We start from the raw sequence: 21771 nt of genomic DNA on the forward strand, positions 1-21771 counted from the left end.
ATCAAAAGCAGAGTTGCATAAAACATAATAAAAACAAATGTGTTTTTCAATATAAGAAACACTGAATAAATCAAAACAATCACATGAATAAAAATAACCAAAATACAATGCTTTGCCATTTATTAAAATCTTTTGAATTAAAATCACATGCTTTGAGCATTGACAGATTCCTAATCTTGCCATAAGAAGCAGCTCACTTCTTTCTAAAGAAGAGTAAGTGCTTCCCCATAGGAGCGATTCCTGAGCCACAGGCTTGCTTATTCTACATAGATAAATGTAGGTGGGCTACAATATGAAAAAGAGTATTAATGTATGAAATTAGAAACTGTACAAATAAAGAAGCACCTTTTGGTGGTTGGTCCTTAAGAACAGTCCCTTTAAACAAATATCAAAATATTAATATTCATTATCCATTAGTTAAGAAGTTGACAGATCTCCTTGTGAACACAGCATAGGAAATCCACATAAGAAGCTCCTCCGTAAACACTCTTGTCTTCAACCAAAAACTGTCTGAAAACCATCTCTGGCTGTTCTCTTTGTTTCACTATCAGGATCTGGAAAGAGAAATTGAGATTTTGCTGTAAACTGAATTTCTGAAGAGTACAAATTGGGTTGGATCCCACCATGAGACAGAAAAAGATAAGTTCCATTTACACCAAACACTGTGGAAGACATCCATTGAAATTATCTTTTACCTTCATGGAATAAGGCGATTTGCTCTGGAGATGATCTATCATGGCCCTCAACTTTGAAGAACAGGGGTTGTCCACTTCAGGAAGTATTGTCTGAATCATTAAAACAAATAAAATCCATGTGCATGTTTAAACGTGAGTAAGGGGAGAGAATCACAGCAGGAGTGGGAGGGAGCAGGCGTGGCTCAGAGGAGAAACATCTGAGGGCATAAGCTCTTTCCCTCACACTGACTTGACCATTGCTCTATCTAGGCCAGCATTATCTTCTTCAGTGGCAGCAACTCTTGGGTAGAAGATATTTCACAATGCCTCCTATTAGACCCTTTTTTAACTGGAGATGCTAGGAATAAAATGGGCCCTTCTGCATGCAAAGCAGGCCAATGGCTCCTCCCAATCTTTAAACTTTAACATGAAAAGTCCACTTGCAGGAAGGGGACATTATTACCCTGGCACCTTGCCAGCAGAGAACAGCACAAAGGCATGAACTCTCGGCCATCTGAGGCTGGGATTTTGACAAGCAGGTGGCAGCCAGCCAACCACCTAGCCCCAGCCACCTGAGACCTCATGCCTGAATTCTACTCGCTGCTGGCAGGGTTCCAAAGTAGTCAGCTCCCTTCCCAAGGATTCTTCGAACTATAAAGGGAAAAAGCCCACAGAGAGTTTAAAGACTGGAAGGGGCTCTTAGAGAATGCCCATCTTCAGATATGCCTTGTCTGAATTAATCCCCCCCCCCCCGCCAATGGTTTTTACCTACAAAATGGGGAGGGAATCAGGATTTCAGGGCAACAAACTTGTCCCCACCTGATCAAATGCCATGAAAAGGTACACAATGCTTTCAAAAACTGAACCGTATCCTCCTCAAGCAGAGATTTACTCCTGCCATCTCCCTGAGCTGTTTTGTGAGACCAAACAATCCATATGTTCAAAGCTGAATTTACAAATACAAATGTTCTTAAAAAGCACTGTTCAAGTAGTCAGGTATTTGTTGCAAACGCTGAGAATAAATTGTGAGGCAAGCACACAACTCTCTCTTAACATCACAGCCACTGTATACTTACGGCCTCTGTGCTGACGTGTGCAAAGGAAGGGACATTAAATATCCCCTGGATGAGCTCTGGTGGGGCACTGACTCCCAACCACAAGAACATGTGTATCCCATTGGCCAATAAGAATAACCCTCCTTCAGACAGACGGTCTTCTGAGCAACGAACAGCCGTGGGGAACACATCAGCGTTGACATCCATAGAGTGCTGTGAGAGGAGGGGGCAAAGATTAGGCTGGCCAGTCTCTTTAGAACAGAACCACTGAAAGTAACAGGAAGACAATAGACTGGACCAAGCATCCAAATCTCACATCTCATTTCCCTGGATCACCTTTGACTGAGTAGCTTCATCTAGAAACTGCATGCAGATTGGGCCTGGTCCCACCTAGATTTCTGTGGATGTGGTGGGGGGGGGTTTGATGATGCCTCTCTCCTATAGTAGCCCCAAATGCCCCCTGAAATGCTACTCCTTGGGGATGGGAAACCCCCAAGAACAGGTTGTGGAGAATTGGAAGTCTCCCACAGCAAAAACAAAACCCACCCACAGAGATCTAGGAAGGATCCAAGCCACTGCTACTTTATGACCCTATAAACTTAGTTATGGGACTTAAACTAAAAAGCAGCTGTGAGATCTTGCATTTACAGCACTGCAGCCTCAAAGCCAAAGGCTGACACAGTAACTGTAGTGTCATAATCTTATGCGGTGGCTCAATAGAAGGGGGAACTTTTGGGTCTTGAAAGTTACTGGATGCTACAGATATGGGGCGGGCAAAGAAATGGACGTTACCAAGGCATGTAAGAATATGAAATCCTTCGTTCCTGTATGAAAAGATATAATGCAACCTCACTCTCAAATCTTGAAATAAAGCAATGCACTTACAATGGGTAGAAGTTGCGGGTAGAACAAAAGCTGGGTGCCAGCAACATCCATTGCCATGACCAGCTGCCTGTGGAAAGCTCTCTCATCTGTGGAGATCTCTGGCTTGCCTGCCAGCACGCAGCCTTTTAAGAGGCAGTTTATGTAGACTGGAAGCACCTTCATGGAGTCAGGAAGGATAAGCTGAAAGACACAAAGGCCCATGAAACCAAAGGGCTCCATTGCATCAGCATTCCTGCAGGCGACGTTTTCTTTGGGATCTAATCAAGGCAAGCTTTGCTTTCTTCCATTGTGTTGGTTTAACATCGCATGGATTCTATTTCAAAGAGTGTTTTCACACCTGATAAATCTATTTGCCCTTACATCCATTTATAATGTAAACATACTTTGGGCAGAATGTATATTCAGTTTCTCCTCTGCATTTTATGCTGCAATAAAACAACACTCACACACTGTCCAAAAAGTTGTGAGGAATACTCAAAAATTATTATTATTATTTACAAAGTTTATATCCCACCTTTGCCCTCGAAAGGGCCATCAAGGCTGCTAAGAATACTTTTTAGTGCTATGAAAAGAATTCTAGAGGCTCTGGATGCTGGCAGGATTTAGCATTTTAGGTTCACGTCACTTTTACCATCAGTCGGACCTAGACATTAGGAAGAATTTTCTAACAGAGTGGTTCCTCGGTGGAACAGGCTTCCTCGGGAGGTGATAAATGCTCCTCCCTTGGAGGTTTTTAAGCTGAGGTTAGATGGCCATCTGTCAGCAATGCTGATTCTATAGGCAGATCATAAGAGGGAGGGCAACTTGTCTGGGCATGGAGTAGGGGTCACTGGGGGTGTGGGGGGAGGTAGTTGTGAATTTCTTGCATTGTGCAGGGGGTTGGAGTAGATTACCCTGGTAGTCCCTTCCAACTCTGATTCTATGAGTACCTGTCCAAAGTGTTAAGGAGAGTCTTCCTTGGTATCAGAGCTTGAAGAGAAAGAAACAGTGGTATGATTTCAGAATTAGGACACTTGTTGCCCAAAGTAAATTATTTTGTATCTTTGCTTTTTTTTAAAAGAATTTTTATTATTTTCTCATTTAATACCTCATACATGTGTCACTACTCAGTTATAAAAATTAAAGTCTAATAAAATTTCTAATACAAATATAAATGACTCCCCCTTCACTTTCTTCCGTCTGAAAATAAATTGTAATTACTTTTGCTAACACCATAATCCCCATCTATATAAAAAAGTAATCCTTTTCCTGTTTTATCTAATACAAATCTTATGGTATCCTAATTAGCCATTATACAAAATATATACACTGGATTAAATCAAAATTTATCCTTTAAGTTGATCCATCAGAAAATAATTTTCACAATAAGTTCTCCACGCCTCCTTACCCCCTATATAATAATAAAAAGAATTACCTAACATCTCTTTCCATTCGTTAAAAGAATAGTTGTTTTATGTATATAATTTCCAGCAAGGTTTAGCCATTCTTTATTTTAAGCATTAATATTCTAATAAATATCAATTATGATTCACTTTCCATTTAAACCAGTCCCTTTAACCCATTCCCTTTAATCATATCACCAAGGAAGACCCAACTCTTTTATATTAGTCTCTTTGCTTGGAATTTCCAGCGTTTCCTTCTTGCCTCCAATAGCAATAGGCATCGGAAATCATCCTTGGAGGTCATTATTGAAGTCTCTTCTGCATACGGATGGTCTTCATAGTAGATCCAGGTTGTAGTCTGTTCCATCCCACGTTCAAGTAAAGGAATCTTGTCAGCTCCAATTTTCTTGCTTATTAGGTCCTCCAAGCATATGTTAAAGATTTCCTCAGGCAGGTTATAGAGACACAAATCCAAGTCCTTCACTGTCAAATCCATTGTTGGTAGCAGGATTATCGCACTTTGCTTATTGAAATTTCCCATTTCATCGAGTATTTCCTCTGTCTTCTTTCTTGTCATCAAGTGGCAATTCTGTAGAGCCTGTAAGGTCTTCCTCATTTATTTTTTGGACAGGTAACTGGATATCAACATTCATTGTAACAGCCATCCATTCCATCTGCTTTGCCATTTGCTCCTGTTTTTTTAACATTTGTTCATACCATCTAGCAGAAGCCTCATACTGCTGGGCAAACAGATCTTGGATTTTTTCCATTTTCTCCAGGGTGTGGGTAAACTGTTAACTTTTATCAAGCACAATCACTGTGATTTTCTTCAAAGTTTAAAATACCAACGAGTTTTTTGCTGGCCGCTCTAGGTCAACAGTCACAGGAAACAGGAAGTCAGCCAGAAATGAAGACCTTTCGTCTTCCCCTTTTTGTAGTTTTTAGTATAAGCCTTTTATTGGATGCACCGGGGGAGTTTCTGGTCATGCTTAGTTCTGTACTTTCCTTCTGCAGAGCCGACAGGCATTTCAGTTTTGAGTACGTAGCAGGCTGATCTTCCTAACCCGGAAAAGGTATTGTGACCAAGGGAGGGGTTTAGTGCTCCTTTTCCCTCAAACGTCACAGAGTCCAATTGGTATTTGTCACATCCATCAAAAAGTCAATTGTTTAGTCTACCCAAATTTATAACTTCTTTACAGCTTTATCCAATGTCTTATCTCAGCCAGTCAGTTTTTTGATGGGGTGGGGGAGAATGCGAAGTTCCCAATTATTTCTAACAGCCAGGCTGCTCTTCTATTCCCGGTAAAAGCGAGAATACTCACATAGACTTGTTACTCACATAGACTTCAGATAGTGAGGTATTTGTTCGTTAATTAGTTGATAAGTTGGTAATAGGTGGTGGAGATCGAGCCTTGATTACTTACCGTGAAGGCTCCTTCTGCTCTGAGAATCGAAGGGCATCTATGATTGGGTGTTTCGGCTTCGCTTGCTTCGGGAGGCAGGACCTTAAAAACTTTCACTCCCACTTCCTGTCTCCTGGGAAACGCCCCCCTTCTTCTCCAGTTCAAAACTTTCCGAGAAGCTAATGGGCTCAAATATAAGTCCCCCAGGAAGGTAGTACTTAGAAAAAACAGGTTATGAACAACAAGCAATAACAAGGAGAAAGAACATCTGCAGATATAAGTCATGGTATAACATAATAACGGAAGACAGAGAGGTAAGTAACAGAACTAACAAAGTACTGTCTAACGTTAAACTACTCTTACTAGGAATCAACTGATGCAGGACGTCTGGGCGGGGAGATGCCCTTCGTATCTCAGAGCAGAAGGAGCCTTCACGGTAAGTAATCAAGGCTCGTTCTTGCTCTGAGAGAGAAGGGCATCTATGATTGGGACATACCAGAGCTGTCCCCTAAAGGGTGGGCTTAGACGTCCTGTAGTACGCTCTGAAGGACGTGCCTACCGAAGGCAGCATCCGCTAAAGCATACAGATTTAACTTATAGTGCCTAACAAACGTGGATATGGAGGACCACGTTGCAGCCTTGCATATTTCTTCTAAGGGGGCCCTACGGTCAAAGACTGTAGAAGTGGCCGCGCTCCTGACTGAATGGGCCGTGATTCTTGAAGGGACCGTTAGGTTACTGTGTGCGTAAGCCTGAGAAATGCACTTCGTAATGGCTCTGCTAATAGCTGCCCGTGACATGGCTTTCCCTTTGTTGGGCGGGGAGAGATTGATAAAAAGAGCATCAGAAGTCCTACAGGGACCTGTGCGTCTAATGTAGATTCGTAAGGCACGCCTCAGATCTAGGGAATGCCATTCTTTCTCTTTTAATGTTTTTGGATGAGGACAAAAGGAAGGCAAAACTATTTCCTGTTCCCTATGGAACCTAGAATTAATTTTTGGGCAGAAGGAAGGGTCAGGCCTAAGGACTACCTTATCCGCGTGGAAGGTACACAGGCCCGGTCTGACCGACAGGCACTAAGCTCTGAGACCCGTCGGGCTGATGTCACTGCCGTTAGAAATAGTGTCTTCATGCAGAGCCAAGTGAGATCCACTTGGCACAGAGGTTCAAAAGGGGCTTTAGTTAAGGCCGTTAGGACTGTGTGCAAACTCCACGTCGGAAACCTATGGACGACAGGCGGAGAAATTAATGCTACACCCCTCAAAAAGGCCTGGACGTGAGGATGTCTGGCAATTGGGAAACCTGAGATCTTGGGAACTATGGTGGCAATGGCGGCGAGCTGCCGGCGTAGTGTGGAAACCTTCAGCCCCTGCTTATGCCCATCCTGTAGAAAGGCTAGAATATCTGACACACGTGGTTTTAGCGGGTTGACATGTTTACGACGGCTCCATCTGGCAAAGGCTTTCCAGGAAGAATTATATATTCTGATTGTCGAAGGTCTCCGAGATGCTAAAATGGTATCCGTAATCTCTGGAGAGTAGCCTAAGCCTAGGAACCTGTCCCTTTCAATGCCCAGGCGGTCAGCTTGTACCATCCTGGATCGGGGTGAAGGATCGGACCTTGATGCAGATCTTCCCTGTCCGGTAGTCTCCAAGGCTCCTGGGTGGACAATTCTCTCAGGACTGGAAACCAAGGCTGACGTGACCAATAAGGAGCAACAAGGATCACCGACGCCCGTAGACCTCGTATGCAGCGTAACACTCGTGGAATTAAGGGTAGCAGGGGAAAGGCATAGAGGAGCTCTCTCGGCCACGGGGACACCAGTGCGTCGGTCTGTTCCGCTCCGCTCTGCTTGTATCTGGAGTAGAACCTGGGAAGTTGATGGTTTCCGCGTGCTGCGAACAGATCTACCTTTGGATGACCGAATCGTAGGGAGATCTGGTGGAATACTTCTTGATGGAGAGACCACTCTGCTTCGCTCAGGGTTTCCCTGCTGAGCCAGTCCGCTTGCACGTTCAAGGTCCCTTGAATGTGTTCTGCTGCGATGGAGGATAGGTTGGTTTCGGCCCAGAGCATCAACCGTCTGGCTTCCCTGCTGAGGACCACCGAGCGGGACCCCCCCTGTTTGTTGATGTGAGCCTTGACGGCCACATTGTCTGTCCTGACCAGGAGGTCCACGCCCCGGATCTGTGTCTGAAAGAATTTCAAGGCCTTTAGGACGGCTCTAGTCTCTAGGGCATTGATATGAAGTTTCTTTTCTCTGGAGTTCCATACTCCCTGGGCTGGCTGACCGAGGAGAGTGGCATCTGTAAAAATCTCCGTCGGTATGGGCCTGATGAAAGGGAGTCCCCTGGATAGGTTGTTGGGCTCCGACCACCAGATGAGACTGGACTTGACTTGTTGTGTAACAACAAGGAGTTTGTCCCGTTTTCGAGTGATATCCGTTTGCTAAGACTTGAGGAAATCCTGAAGAGGTCTTGCATGCAGTCTGGCCCACCGCACAGATTGGATGCATGCTATCATCATGCCTTGGAGTTTGGCCAGAAGCATTAGCCGAGATGATTTGGCAGCGATCATCTTCTTGGATAAGTCGCATATTTTGCAGATCTTGTCCTCTGGCAAGATGAGAAGGTTGGTGGAGGTACTGATGTAAACTCCCAGATGTCGAATGTGCTGTGATGGAATCAACTGACTCTTCTCGAAGTTTGTCAGGAAGCCATGCTCTGCCAGTATCTGCAGGACTATAGTTGTGTGTTCTTGACTCTGGCGTTCTGAAGAAGCACAAATCAAGAGATCGTCCAGATAGGGATGAAGCCTTATGCCTCTCTCGTGAGCCAAGGCCACCAAGGTTATCATCACCTTGGAGAACACTCGCGGGGCCGAGGTGAGACCAAACGTGAGGGCTGTGAACTGGAAGTGAAGATTTTGAAACTGAAAGCGCAAATATCTGCGGTGTGAAGGGTGAATCGGGATGTGAAGATACGCTTCCCTGAGATCCACTGAGGTGAGGAAGTCCCCTGGTCTGAGGGCCTCTGAGATCGACTTCAGAGTCTCCATGCGGAACTTTTTTCGATAGATGAATTTGTTTAGAAACTTTAAATCGAGAATGGCTCGCCAGTTGCCGTCCCTTTTTGGCACTGTAAAGAAGATAGAGTAGACTCCGGAACTTCTCTCCAGCGGAGGGACTTCTTCTATGGCGCAGATGTCCAGAAGGTGACGAATGGCCGCTGATGTTCTGAGCCGTTTCTCTTTGTTCATGGGATGTGGAAAAGGCACCACACAGTCTGGAGGATTCCTGAAAAATTCTATTTGATAGCCCTGTGTCACTATTTTCAAAACCCAGGGGTCTGGAAGGGAGGAGGACCAATGTTCCTGGAAAAACTTGAGCCTGCCCCCCACAGGCTGCAGAAGAGCGTCATTGTTTGGGCTGACGTGGGGCTTTGTCCCCTCTATCCGACTGATTATTGGGGAAGCGGGAGGACCTGGAGAAGCGACCTCCCCTACGAAAGGACCCACGCTGTGAATTCCACTGGCCTCTTTTATTGTCAGGTCTGTAACGTGACAGGGTATGAAAGGACCGAAAGGGAGTCTGGCTGTGATATTTGTAATCTTTGCTTAGGACCTTGGGGAGGGCCTTCTTTTTATCTTTGGTTTCAACTAAGATAGATTCTAAGGATTCCCCAAACAACTTGCCACCTTGATACGGGTAGCCCATCAAAACGATTTTGGACCAGTGTCCAACTTGCCAAGGGCGGATCCACATGGCCCTCCTAGCCGCCACTGAAGTGGCCAAGGCTCTAGCGGAAAAGACCATGGAATCCAATGAGGAATCGGCCAGGAAGGAAACTGCTTTAAGTATCCTTGACACCCCCTCAAGAGCGTTCCTATCGTGTTCGGGTATAAGCTGGGCTAACTTCCTGACCCAAACAATAGCTGCCCTAGAGACTAAGGCTGAAGAGATGGACACACTGGTAGCTAGCGCTGAGGCTTCATGTGAACGTTTGCAGGCTAGATCAACCTTGCGATCCACAGGATCTCTAATCATTACATGGCCCTCTTCCGTAGCCAAGTCTGCAGAGTGCAGGGCTGAAACAGGGGATTCAACTGTGGGAACCCGAAGTAGTTCAGCTGAAGTAGTTGCCAAGTTGTAAAACTTTTTGGTGAATTGAGGGGCCCTTCCCCCCCCCCCCAGAGGCTTAGCCCATTCGGTCTTAACTAGCCCAGTGAAATAATCTGGAACAGGGATGAATTTGGAAGGTGAGTCATTCATATGAAAAAATTCCCTTGAGCCTTTCCCTTTGCCAGTAGGGGGAGTTGCGGCCTCCTCTGATAGATCTAAGGCTGCCAGGGTTTTAGTCAGAAGAGAGGGAAAATCCTCAGCATTAAAAATTCTGTTCTGCTTATTTTCTGCCCCCTCTTCCTCTTCACTAGAAGAGAATTCGCCTTCCTCTCTCTCCCTTCCTTCGTCATCTGAGGAAAAGGGAGAGGTATTGGGTTCCTTCTGCTGTGAAAAGGACATGGATTGAGCCTTCAGATCAGCCTTTGTAAGGCGATGCTTGCTCGTTTTACTTTTGGCGCTTGAATCCGCCCCCTTTTGGTGGAGAGTCGGGGGAGGGTCCCGCGAAGTAGAAGGGCCGCGGGAAGGGGCTGGGGAAGACAAGCTAACCATTCTCAGGCCTTCGGCAAAAGAATCCCTCACTAGGGCAGATAACTCTGCCCTTAAGAATTCTAGCCCCCCCGCCAGTCCCCCCGCCCCCATGGGGACCGACTGCGTAGGTACATTACCAAAGGAGGCTTCTGCGACTGGCCCCTGCAAGGTTGAAGCGGCGCCATCACGAGGAGACGGAGCAGTTGCCACCGCTGTGTGCTCCGCGCCGTGGGCTAGAGACGGAGCGGACATAGCCGCTGTGTGCTCATTTCAGGGGTCTGGGAACGGAGCGGTCAGCGCCGCTGTGTGTCCCTGAGCGCTTTGGAGGTGAGGAGGAGACGCGCTCATTTTTGGTACCTTCGGGGCTCTGTGACCACGGACGGCGTTGAGGAGGCGCTTGGCCGCTTTCCCGTGCGCCGACCGATTTTCTTTTTTCTAGGCGCGGCTTTTTTCTTGCCTTTAGCGCCTGCAGAATAGCTGCAAGAGGGCTGGTCTCCTCCTGCGGCTGGTCTCAGCAGAGAGGGGTCCAAATCGCCCTGGGCGATGTATTGGTCGGGGCGATCGTCCGCAATTTTGTTTTGGCGGGAACTCGCTACTCGACCGTTGCCCTCTATTAAAAGCCTAAACTGAGGGAAAACAGTGAAGGAAGAGCAGATTAAGATAGAATAGGTTTAAATAGATGAGATTTAGATAAGAAGAATCAGATAAGAAAAAGGAACTTTCCTAAAGCTGCAGAGAGTTGAAAAAACACGCTCTCCCGATAGCGAGGCAGGAAAGAACTGGAGAAGAAGGGGGGCGTTTCCCAGGAGACAGGAAGTGGGAGTGAAAGTTTTTAAGGTCCTGCCTCCCGAAGCAAGCGAAGCCGAAACACCCAATCATAGATGCCCTTCTCTCTCAGAGCGAGAACCTGGCCAGACGCCAAAGAAAACGCTCACGACGATGCTTTCTCCCCTCGATGCCAAGCAGGACAGTCTCCACACCTCCAGGGGACTTAAAAAAGCTCCCTCGGAGAGTATGGGCGTCAAACTGCTATCTTCAGGCTGCAGAGGAATTCCTATATCCCAATCCACTAATTAGGACTGGGTTGGAGTGAAATAAATCACTCCAATTAGAGTGTATCTTGGATTCTCTTGAGAACTCTCTCAAGAGACAAGCGCCGGGATCAGCTCAGCCACCGGAAGTCAATTATTTTGTATCTTTGCTGAACAGACAATGTTGTGCTATTGCTTCACAATGGCATGAACCAAGCACGATGGAAATTATCTTTGAAGTTTAGGATTACCTACTCTAAATGTTTAACTATTCTGAAGGGCAACAGCACAAAAGGAAACAAATACAACTACCCACTAACAATGAAAATTGTATGAAATTGTATGAAAACTTTTATTGGATAATAAATCCAGTAAAACTTTTATTGGATACAAATGACCACCTTATATCTAAGATGTATAAATTACTATTGGAAATTTATTGTGAGCAAGAACAGATTAAACCTACTATGATTACCTGGGCACAAACGGTGGGCCATGATATATCACTGGATAAATGGGAAAGACTTTGGTCACGAGACATGAAACTTATTCTTGCACAATCATTAAGAGAAAATATCTACAAAATGATATATAGGTGGTATTTAACACCTAAAAAGATGGCAATGATCTACAAATCAATGTCCCCAAAGTGCTGGAATGCAATACAGAAATAGGTTCATTTCACCACATGTGATGGACCTGTGACAAAGCAAAAAACTTTTGGGACATGATCTACAATGAAATAAGATTGATAATACAGAACAATATACCTAAAACACCCGAGATGATGTTACTTAGTATGATACCAGAGTCTATTTTGACTCAGAGATCATTCTTAATCTATGCCACCACTGCTGCAAGATTGATTTATGCAGCTAAATGGAAATCGACGGACATTCCAGACAAAAAAGACTGGATACAAAAAATGCTGGAACTGGTGGAAATGGCAAAACTTACGGCATTCATAAATCAAAAAGATAATATGCAATTTATGGGAGAATGGGAGGCATGGAGAACTTATTGTGAAAATGAATTTCAAATGGGGGAATTCAAATTCATTGATCTAATCCATTTTTTACTATTAGGGATGCTTTTATATTAAAATATATAGTTATATATATGATAACATGAATTTCTCTTACTTGATTTGGATACAAAAATTTATATATATACTTGTGATAATATTAGGATTAGAACCTTATACAAGAGAGTATACAAATTTATAATGAGGTAGATGGAGATGAAGGGGAAGTCGTTATATTTTATTCAAATATATTTGTATTTTCAACAATAATTCATTGTTCTTTAACGTTGGATGACTTTTATAATTGTTGAACTATGTGTTTATATATTGTAATATACTCAGTGCAAAGTCACAGCTGACGGTCTGTGCTGCTTGTGCTACAAAATCCAATGTGAACAAAATCCAGTGTGAACATGCTGTTTTTGCTTGTGGCATGCTAAAGCCTAATTCATCTATTGCAGCATAAACATCTGTGACCCAGAGGCCTCCATGTCAGAGGCGAGAAGTGTTCAATTCATTTTGCAGGTAGTCTTTAGGGTGCCACAAGACTGTTGCCTCATCATGCAGTTTCTTCCAGATATAGTTAACGCACACAGGACAAACTTAAAAATCTGATTACATCAGTGCTGGCAACGAAAGGTGCCAGAGTTAAAGCTAGAAACGTTTTGGACTTAAGAGATCTACATACATGAGAGAATTTATTATGAAAAGTTTAAAATTAGGGTGTATCCCATGCCAAGACTCTTAGCTGGTGGTGTTTACCTCCCAAGGTTTAAAGTTATGATCTAACTAGTTAAGAATGCCCAGTGTTTCTTCTACTGATTAAATAGGCTTAGCAACGTGGTATTTTTAAATATCTGTTTATGTTATGCTTAACTTGAAGTCCCATGTAAGTACCTGAGTGAGGGTTCTACCATTCAAAAGGTGCAGATTATTTCTTCATAAGATCAGTGCAAAACAAAACAAGAACAGTAGAAATAGTGTTTGATGGAGGGGAAAAATTTAGAAATCAGAACGGGAAATAAATAAATACCTGGCTCACTGAAGACGGGCTGGCACAGTTCTTTCTATAACATGCCAGCATACGAGCTGTCTGATTTAGCAGGATCTCACGAACAGTCTTCAAAGGGTGGCTGAGAATGGCTTTGTAAGCTATAATGACACAAATGTTACAAAAAATTCTCAATTACATCCTGTCCCCCTTTCCCAGAAGGTTCAGGGGAAAAAATTCCACATGTCATTGTATTTACCAAATTCAGCAGACTTCAGTTATTAAATCAACATGTATTTCATTGAGAAACCTGTACTAAATATGTTTATCTCACTCTTTGTTCAAGGAGCCCAAGGAATGGTCTTTCCACCCTTCATTCAACACTGAAGTAGGTTCAGCTGTGAAAGAGTGACAAGCTCAAGTTCACCCACTGAACCCCACGATAGAGTGGGAATTTGAACTTACATCTCCCCAGACCTAGTCTAACACTATGCAACAACCACACAACATCACTATACTGCACCTTTTAAAAAGCAATTTGAAGTCTCTAGGGTAAACTCTCTCTGTAAAGTGCTAAAGTAAGAGGAAGAATACAATTTCTGCCAATTCTGTTTTCTTCCATAGGCATAATGCTGCATTCCATACTATGCCTCATGGTCCTTCAGCAGCGGCTTTTCTGGGGCTCGGGGGGTTGCAATGGGAAGTGGAAAAGATCCACTGCGCAAAGAGAATTTGGTTCACAGTTTTTTTGAACCCAACCCACTGATTTCATATATTTAGAAAGAGTAACAGATTCTTGGCTTAAAATACATTTTAGGAATACTGAAAACAACTCAGAATTTATTTCTACATCACTTGCAGCATGCACAATGGTTTACTGTCCTACTCTCGCAGTATTCACAATGTGACATCAGTTGTTAATATTTCTGTGGTACAAACTGGGAGCTGAGACACTAAGGCATAACTTGCCCAAGAACTTAGATGACATATGCAATAGATGCACGAAGTAAACAGCAATCATACTCCTAAACCAACTTATGTGGCTGCTCTGGTAAATCATTCCTGGTTTTATAAGAGTTGTTTATTGCAAGAGAAACTAGGCCAGTGATGGCGAACCTTTTAGAGACTGAGTGCCCAAACTGCAACCCAAAACCCTCTTATATATCGCAAAGTGCCAACACGGCAATTTAACCTGAAGAATTCCCCTGAAGGAACCATGCAAAATAACAGCGGCGGGTTAGCTATGCACATGCTAATGGCTATGCAAACAGGAACAAAGGAGCAGGCGAGTGGGAGGGGTGGAATTTCTCCTTTTGCTTCGAGACCGTGAATAGGCAGTTTTAAATTCACATTTTAAAAAAGAGCTTTTAGCGAACATCAAAACTGACCATGCATAAATGGCCAGGGTATCTGTTGTGGGGAGGGGAAGGTGATTTAAAGCCGGTTTGATTCTTCCTTAAGTGGTAGAGAAAGTCGGCATATAAAAACCAACTCTTCTTCAAAGTGAAACTTGATATTTGTAACTGAACCATCAGGAAAAGAGGTAAATGATTGGGGGAGAGACACCTGGCAACCCTAAAGCAAATATATGAAGCAAAACCTGCTCTATATTCAGAGGGTTCCGTCTGAAAAAAAACTCTGCAGGGGGGCTTATTGTTGAGTTCTGAGGATCTGGATGGGGAAAATGTGCATCTGAATGGCAAATCCAATGCAAAACCTCCCATTCATAAATGGCCAATAACCCCCCATGCAGAGTTTTGAATCAAACATTGCTTTCCCCACCCCCCCGAGCCCTGACCTCCTCCTCGCCGCCCGCCTTGGCGCTGCCGGCCCTCGAGCGCGCATTCAGAACCCGGCCGCGCTGTGAGGGGAGGGGGAGGGTGGCGCTTTACCTCACACACCACCTCTCTTGTGTGTGTGTGTGGGGGGGGGGAATAAACCAGAAATGGGGCGGTGAGGAGAGGCTTCGTGGTCGACTTTTGGTGGGGGTGGAGCCTCCTCTGCCGGCACGCGGGTGGCTCGGGACGGGACCGAAAGTCCAGACGGGCGAGGCAGCGACGGATGGAAGAGGTGGAGAGAGCAAGCCCGCTTCCCGAGGGACGGGGCGAGGAACCGGCAAGCCAACAGAAGACGGAGCGCAGAGACGCGGCGGCGCGCTGCCACACCCCAGCTGTAGCCCCGCCGCCCGGTCGCGCCTGCGCCAGTCAGAGGACTTGGCTGGGGGCGTGGGGAGGAGGGCAGGATGTTTCAGCCCTAATAAGGTCTTGGGGGCGGAACTAGAGGGAGGGCTGAAACATCCTGCCCTCCTCCCCACGCCCCAGCCAAGTCCTCTGACTGGCGCAGGCGCGACCGGCGGCGGGGCTACAGCTGGGGTGCGGCGGTGCCCCGCAGCGTCTCTGCGCTCCGTCTTCTGTCGGCTTGCCGGTTCCTCGCCCCGTCCCTCGGGAAGTGGGCTTGCTCTCTCTCCACCTCTTCCATCCGTCGCTGCCTCGCCCGTCTGGACTTTCGGTCCCGTCCCGAGCCACTTACCCGCGTGCCGGCAGAGAGGGCTACGCGTGCCAGGTCGGGCACGCGTGCCATAGGTTCGCCAACACGGAACTAGGCTGTGCCAATATAGTCTTCGGCAAAAAAAGTAGGGTTGTAGGTCAAACTCTTACCTGATTTAGCAAAGAAGTTGATGAGTGCATCTGTCTCACAGCTCTTGTAAACATCAACTAACTGGGAGCTGCAGTTCAGGCCCAGATTATGGATGCGCAGTCGCCTTTGGCCGCTCATTGAAGTATAAAGAATGGCACACTGGGAAGGCAAAGATAAAGTGAATTCAGGCAGAAACCCTGAATGTATTTAATATTTTATTCCAAGGTTTCAACTGTTTTATTTATCTAGCATGTTTCTGAACAACTTTGCTCACAAAATTGTTCAAGGTGGTTTGTAAAAGCAAAACATACCATAAAGTGAATACTGTAAACCAGAACAAAAAACCTATGGAAGCAAACTTCAGATACACAGGGTGTCTAAAAGCATGAATGGTATAGACCAATAACATGCATAAAAGGAAAAGAAAGAAGCACCGAATCAAAATCCAAACGCAGTGAGGTGGGAAGAAGACAAAGAGTTTTAAAAAAGAAAAAGAAAAAGCATCACCAGAGCTTGAAATGCCTGGGAGAAATTTTTTAAAAGTTTTGGCCCGGCACCATGTTAACAAATATGCCGCCAGGTGGAGACTCAGAAGGAGGCAATTCCTCAAGCAAGGCATCAAAGACTCTTTATGGCTACCCCACCTCACTTCTGAAGGCAGACAGACAGAAAGCTAAACCTAAGATGATGATCAAAGTTGGACAGGCTCATATGGTATCAGGTGGTCCTTAAGGTATCCTAGGTCATGATGGTTTAGGGCTTTAAAGATCAAAACCAACATTTTGAGCTTTGGAATGGACAGGCAGCTAGTAAACCTTAGATCTAATATATGAGGAGGAGGAGGAGGAGGAAGAAGAGTTTGTTTTTATATGCCGACTTTCTCTGCCACTTAAGGGAGAATCAAACCGGCTAACAATCACCTTCCTTCCCCCTCCCCACAACAGACACTCGTGAGGAAGGTGAGGCTGAGAGAGCATGACTAGCCCAAGGTCACCCAGCTGGCTTTGTGTGTAGGAGTGGGGAAACAAATCCAGTTTGCCAGATTAGCGGCCGCCACTCATGTGGAGGAGTGGTGAATCAAACCCAGTTCTCCAGATCAGGCTCCACCACTCCAAACCACTGCTCTTATCCACTACACCATGCTGGCAGAGCAGGTATCCTACTATGAACCTATTCTATGACTGGGAATGTAATCTGGCAATAGTATCTTATTTTCTGGCTTATACAGTGTTTCTCAGGCTTTATGAAATCACAGCATCCCTTTTCAACTCAGTAGATCTTTTGCCCTCACCCAGTCCAAGAAATCTCATTTATACTCAGGTATACTTGTACAGCTGTAATCCCCTCACACCATGCTGTTTCTTCTATACCTGTCAAGCTCCTGTCTCTGTGCCCTTCAACAAAGGTTCCCCCAGGTCATCTTCCTCTCTTTACTCATATATTCTGACACCTTATCTTCACTTTGAAGAACATGGCTCTGAAAAATTCAGGAACTTGCAACTTCTGAGCTTGTCCGATTATAATAGTTTGTAACCCGTTTTTCCACTGATAGTTTATACCACCTGCAGGCAGTTCGACACTGATTTATAATTAAGAACATAAGAAAGGCCCTGCTGGATCAGACCAAGACCCATCAAGTCCAGCAGTCTGTTCACACAGTAGTCAACCAGGTGCCTCCAGGAAGCCACAGACAAGACGACTGCAGCAGCACCATCCTGCCTGTGTTCCTCCGCACCCAAAATAATAGGCATGCTCCTCTGATACTAGAGAGAATAGGTATGCAGCATGACTAGTATCCATTCTAACTAACTGCCATGAATACCCCTCTCCTCCATGAATATGTCCACTCCCCTCTTAAAGCCCTCCAAGCTGGCAGCCATCACCACATCCTGGGGCAGGGAGTTCCACAATTTAACTATGCATTGTGTGAAAAAATACTTCCTTTTATTTGTTTTGAATCTCTCACCCTCCAGCTTTAGCAGATGACCCCGTGTTCTAGTATTATGGGAGAGGGAGAAAAACCTCTCCCTGTCCACTCTCTCCAAACCATGCATAATTTTATAGACCTCTATCATGTCTCCCCTCAGCCGCCTTCTTTCCAAGCTAAACAGCCCTAAGCGTCTTAACCGCTCCCCATAGGATAGTTGCTCTAGTCCCCTAATCATTTTGGTTGCTCTTTTCTGCACCTTCTCAAGCTCTGTAATATCCTTTTTTAGGTGTGGTGACCAGAACTGTACACAGTATTCCAAGTGTGGTCTCACCATAGATTTGTACAAGGGCAGTATGATATCAACAGTTTTATTCTCTATTCCTCGTCTAATTATGGCCAGCATGGAATTTGCCTTTTAGATCTTGATGACAGGAAAGATACCATTCATTCCCCTATGCCAGAGTTTGGGAGGCAAAGGGAAGAAAAAGTATTTTCCTAAAGAATGACTTCATCCATGTCAGGGTTAATTATGTTTTATTTAACTGCATTTACTCAAAGATTTGTGGTTGACTCATGGACTAGATTTCCAGGTGGGTGACTAATAGTATTAAATCAAACGTTTAGGTCATTGTGGAACTTGCCTAATAACTTGGATTAAAAAAACAACAACCCAGAAAATACTAAAACCTTTAAGGCAGAAAAGCCAGAAAAAAATAATAAATAAGATTTCTATCCTCTACAACAGAAAATCTGTGAAAACAAAAATCTTGAGGCTATATTACAGTACAGTTGTATCAATTTTGCTTTAATGATGGGCCACAATTTCCCTTGCAGTTCTCTTCCTGTTGTATGGTGGCATGTTGAAGGACAACACACGATATTAGCACACCTCACCTAAACCAGCCACAGTCTTGAGGGTATTACAGAAAAAATGGAAACCCCTGCTTCAAAGCAGAAAACCTTGCTTTTGAAAGAAACAGAAGGACTGAGACTGGGTAGAAGTTCCTCCCACCAGAAGGGAAAAAGAAGAAGAGTTGGTTTTTTTAAATGCTGACTTTCTCTACCTTTTAAGGAGAATCAATCCTTAAACCTCCTTACAATCTCCTTCCTTTCCTCTCCCCACAACAGACACCTTGTGAGGTAGGTAAGGCTGAGAGAGTGCGGAGAGAACTGCGACTGGCCCAAAGGTCACGCAGCTGGGCTTGTGGAGGAGCGGGGAATCGAACCCAGTTCTCCAGATTAGAGTCTGCCGCTCTTAACCACTACACCACGCTGGCTCTCAGTCCTATTTCCAGGTCTGTAAGAAGGGCAACCTGCTGCAAAATGCCTTTTGATATCGAAGGGGAAATAGCACCCCCATGAAGGGAAGAGGTCAGTATGTTCCCCATGACAAAAGCACGGCCAAGACTTATCTACAGCCGCTCACTGTGGGTGCAGGGCGCAGCTACCAGGGTGAAACGGAGCCTAGCAGCCGGGGAGGTTTCTCCCGGTTGCTTCCACCCTGCCTCATGCTTGCCAGGTTGATCTGCCCCTCCTTGTCAGGCAGCATACTGCTGCGGCGGCGGCGGGGGGGGGGGGGCTGTGGCAGGGAAGGCGGCAGGAGCGTGATGCAGGCACACCCGTGTGCCCCTGCCCCCCCCCCCCCCGGCCTATTTAGGTCCTCTCCTGACCAGCACTCATCCTTGCATGCTGGCCCAGGGGACACCAACAGCTGCAGTGGTAGTTGTGCTTTTGCTTGTCCATTTGGAAAGGCCCTGAAGAGACATGACCTTGGGTCAATAGTTCTGTTACCTGGATTAAAGCTCCGCTGTCTTCATTCAACTTGTCGTCATGCTTAAACTCCACTGTCACTGCTTTGTCACAATCCACTGCTGCCATTTCGACATCAGTTGTGTTGTTCATGTACACGGCTCCCAAGAAATCTGTTGCCCTGAAACCTAAAACAGATTGCACTGTTAGTGATCTAGAAGAAAATAAAAAGGGCTGCATCGGTCACTAAGAGATAAAAAATAAAAATAAAGCCAAGGCCAGTGGTACAAGTAGAGTAAAGTTGTGACTCTTTGCCTTCATGCGGCAAATGTCATTTAAACACTATCTGGGACCCGTATTCAAAAGAAATATGTGAAAATGACAGGAGTTAAATGAAGGTGAGATGGTATTTCAATCTCTGACATGGCCTTCTCTGAATTGGCCTCTTCCTTGAGGTGCCCTTCCTGGAGATGCCCAAGATAAACATTGGGCAATCATGATGTCTTTCCAGATGAACCACCACCACCTCTGGAAGTTCCTGTTATGTATGAATTAATTCCAAAGTGGCAAGACTTAAATCCCAGAAATCTGCTGTTTCTCAATTTTAAAAATAAGTATGTGACTAGAAAGACGAATGCCTTGCTTGTCTGTTAAATTTTATACACACCTAAATCCTGCTTCCTTAGACTGGGTGGACTCCTAGTGGTGTGAGGTTAAGAGCGGTGGTTTGGTGGCGTCTGATCTGGAGAGCCAGGTTTGATTCTCCACTCTTCCACATGAGTGGTGGAGGCTAATTTGGTGAACTGGATTTTTCTCTGCTCCTACACACGAAGCCAGCTGGATGACCTTGGGCTAGTCACACTCTCTCAGCCCCACCTAGCTCACAGGGTGTCTGTTGTGGGGAGGGGAAGGTGATCGTATGCCGGTTTGAGTCTCCCTTAAGTGGTAGAGAAAGTCAGCATATAAAGACCAACTCTTCTTCTTCATCTCACAAATTCTTTCACTGACTGTGAAATACTGCAACTGAAGTCGCCAAGTAGTTTAACCATCTATCTAAAATAGCATTGTTACCTGTGCTAGTGCGAACTCTCATGATAGCATCAAATCCCAGCCTTTTCTCTATATCCTTTCTGAGATCATTCAGGAATTGGTGACTATCAGAATGTACCTTAAAAAAAATACACACATGTGCAGAACATTACTAAACCACTGGTCTACCACTGGATGGCAGCAATACAACAGAAAACGTTCCAGCATTTGAACAATACAGATCCTCTCCCTTAATGAAAAGCACAGTTAAGTCCTCTCAGAACCACTCATGCATATAAGGAGAGATAAAAAACCTCTCCGTCTGCTTGTTAAAATTCCCAAACGAAATATGGCATCACCAGCTACAATTGCTCTTTTCAAATGGATTCCTCACAGTGGTGCAGAGAAGAACCAAGAAGGTTTCACAGGGATGTTTAGAAAGCAAACACTTTGTTCGTTCAAGATGAACTGAAAGAGCATTTTTAAGCCAGATGCCTGAAACTCTGCTTGATGTACAGAAGCTTAATGTGTTGCAAACACTCCCTTGCCCCCCACTCTGATGTTGCAACTAAAATAAATTGCTCAGCTTACAATATTCCACCTCAGGGCAACAGACCATATCAGAAGGAAAGAGAGAGGTCTCACCCTATGCTGACCTATAGCAAGTTAAACTGGAAAGCAAAGCAATTGCCTAAGAAAAACAAAAGCAATAGAATTGCTCTGTTGGCTCAGGGACCAGTACACAGGAAGTCCACATAGCTTAAGTCCATGAATCTTCTATGTTATTCTGAATGAAGAAATACAGAAGAGCATCTTCAGGTCCATCTGACACAAATATTGAAGTTGGGGTGCTGTCAGGCAGAGATGACGCCTCCTCTAGCCACTTTCAGATAGCCAAAGAAAAGGCAGTTCACACTTTGAAAACCCTGTCAGAGTTAAACTCCTTAGAGGTGTAGGTAACACTTGGCTACACTGCTTGCAATTCAAGCAAGCCAACTTTCGCATCCCCATATTTCAAGCAATGCCGTCGCCAAATTAACCACTGCTTCCAATCCAGTACTTTTGTTTTTAAAAAGTGACGTGGATGAAGGTTCTCACTGGAAAGAATCAGAAATTTTTCTGAAAACTCACTCTGCTAGAAAAAGACTTCTAGCCTACAGGATTAGCTTGGATTTGCACTTCTCTCTATGTCCCCGTTCATAGTATAGTTTAAGTGTCAAATGTGGTCAGATTCTGAGAGGAAGCAGAAAGTAAATTATAAATCCTCCGTTAAAGCATGTTGTAAATGGTCTCCTAATCTGCATCAGGCCCTTCAGACAGTTCCACTGGAGCC

At 44.9% G+C, this 21771-nt stretch overlaps 1 protein-coding gene across 1 annotated transcript in view; it reads right to left on the minus strand.

Annotated features, from left to right (window-relative positions):
- Positions 1–225: 225 nt before the first annotated feature.
- SEC24D (SEC24 homolog D, COPII coat complex component) overlaps positions 226–21771 on the minus strand; it is a 67757-nt gene continuing 46211 nt past the window's right edge. The window contains exons 15-22 of the mRNA XM_056855949.1: positions 20481–20577; positions 19452–19597; positions 15751–15889; positions 13136–13254; positions 2615–2794; positions 1751–1942; positions 696–785; positions 226–554 (exon numbers count right to left, since the gene is read on the minus strand). Of these exons, the coding sequence (XP_056711927.1) occupies positions 414–554; positions 696–785; positions 1751–1942; positions 2615–2794; positions 13136–13254; positions 15751–15889; positions 19452–19597; positions 20481–20577 (1104 nt within the window). The 3' untranslated portion in view covers positions 226–413. The remainder of the gene's footprint in view (positions 555–695; positions 786–1750; positions 1943–2614; positions 2795–13135; positions 13255–15750; positions 15890–19451; positions 19598–20480; positions 20578–21771) is intronic.

This window comes from Euleptes europaea, chromosome 9 (genome assembly GCF_029931775.1).
Source record: "Euleptes europaea isolate rEulEur1 chromosome 9, rEulEur1.hap1, whole genome shotgun sequence".
Taxonomy (NCBI): Eukaryota; Metazoa; Chordata; class Lepidosauria; order Squamata; family Sphaerodactylidae; genus Euleptes; species Euleptes europaea.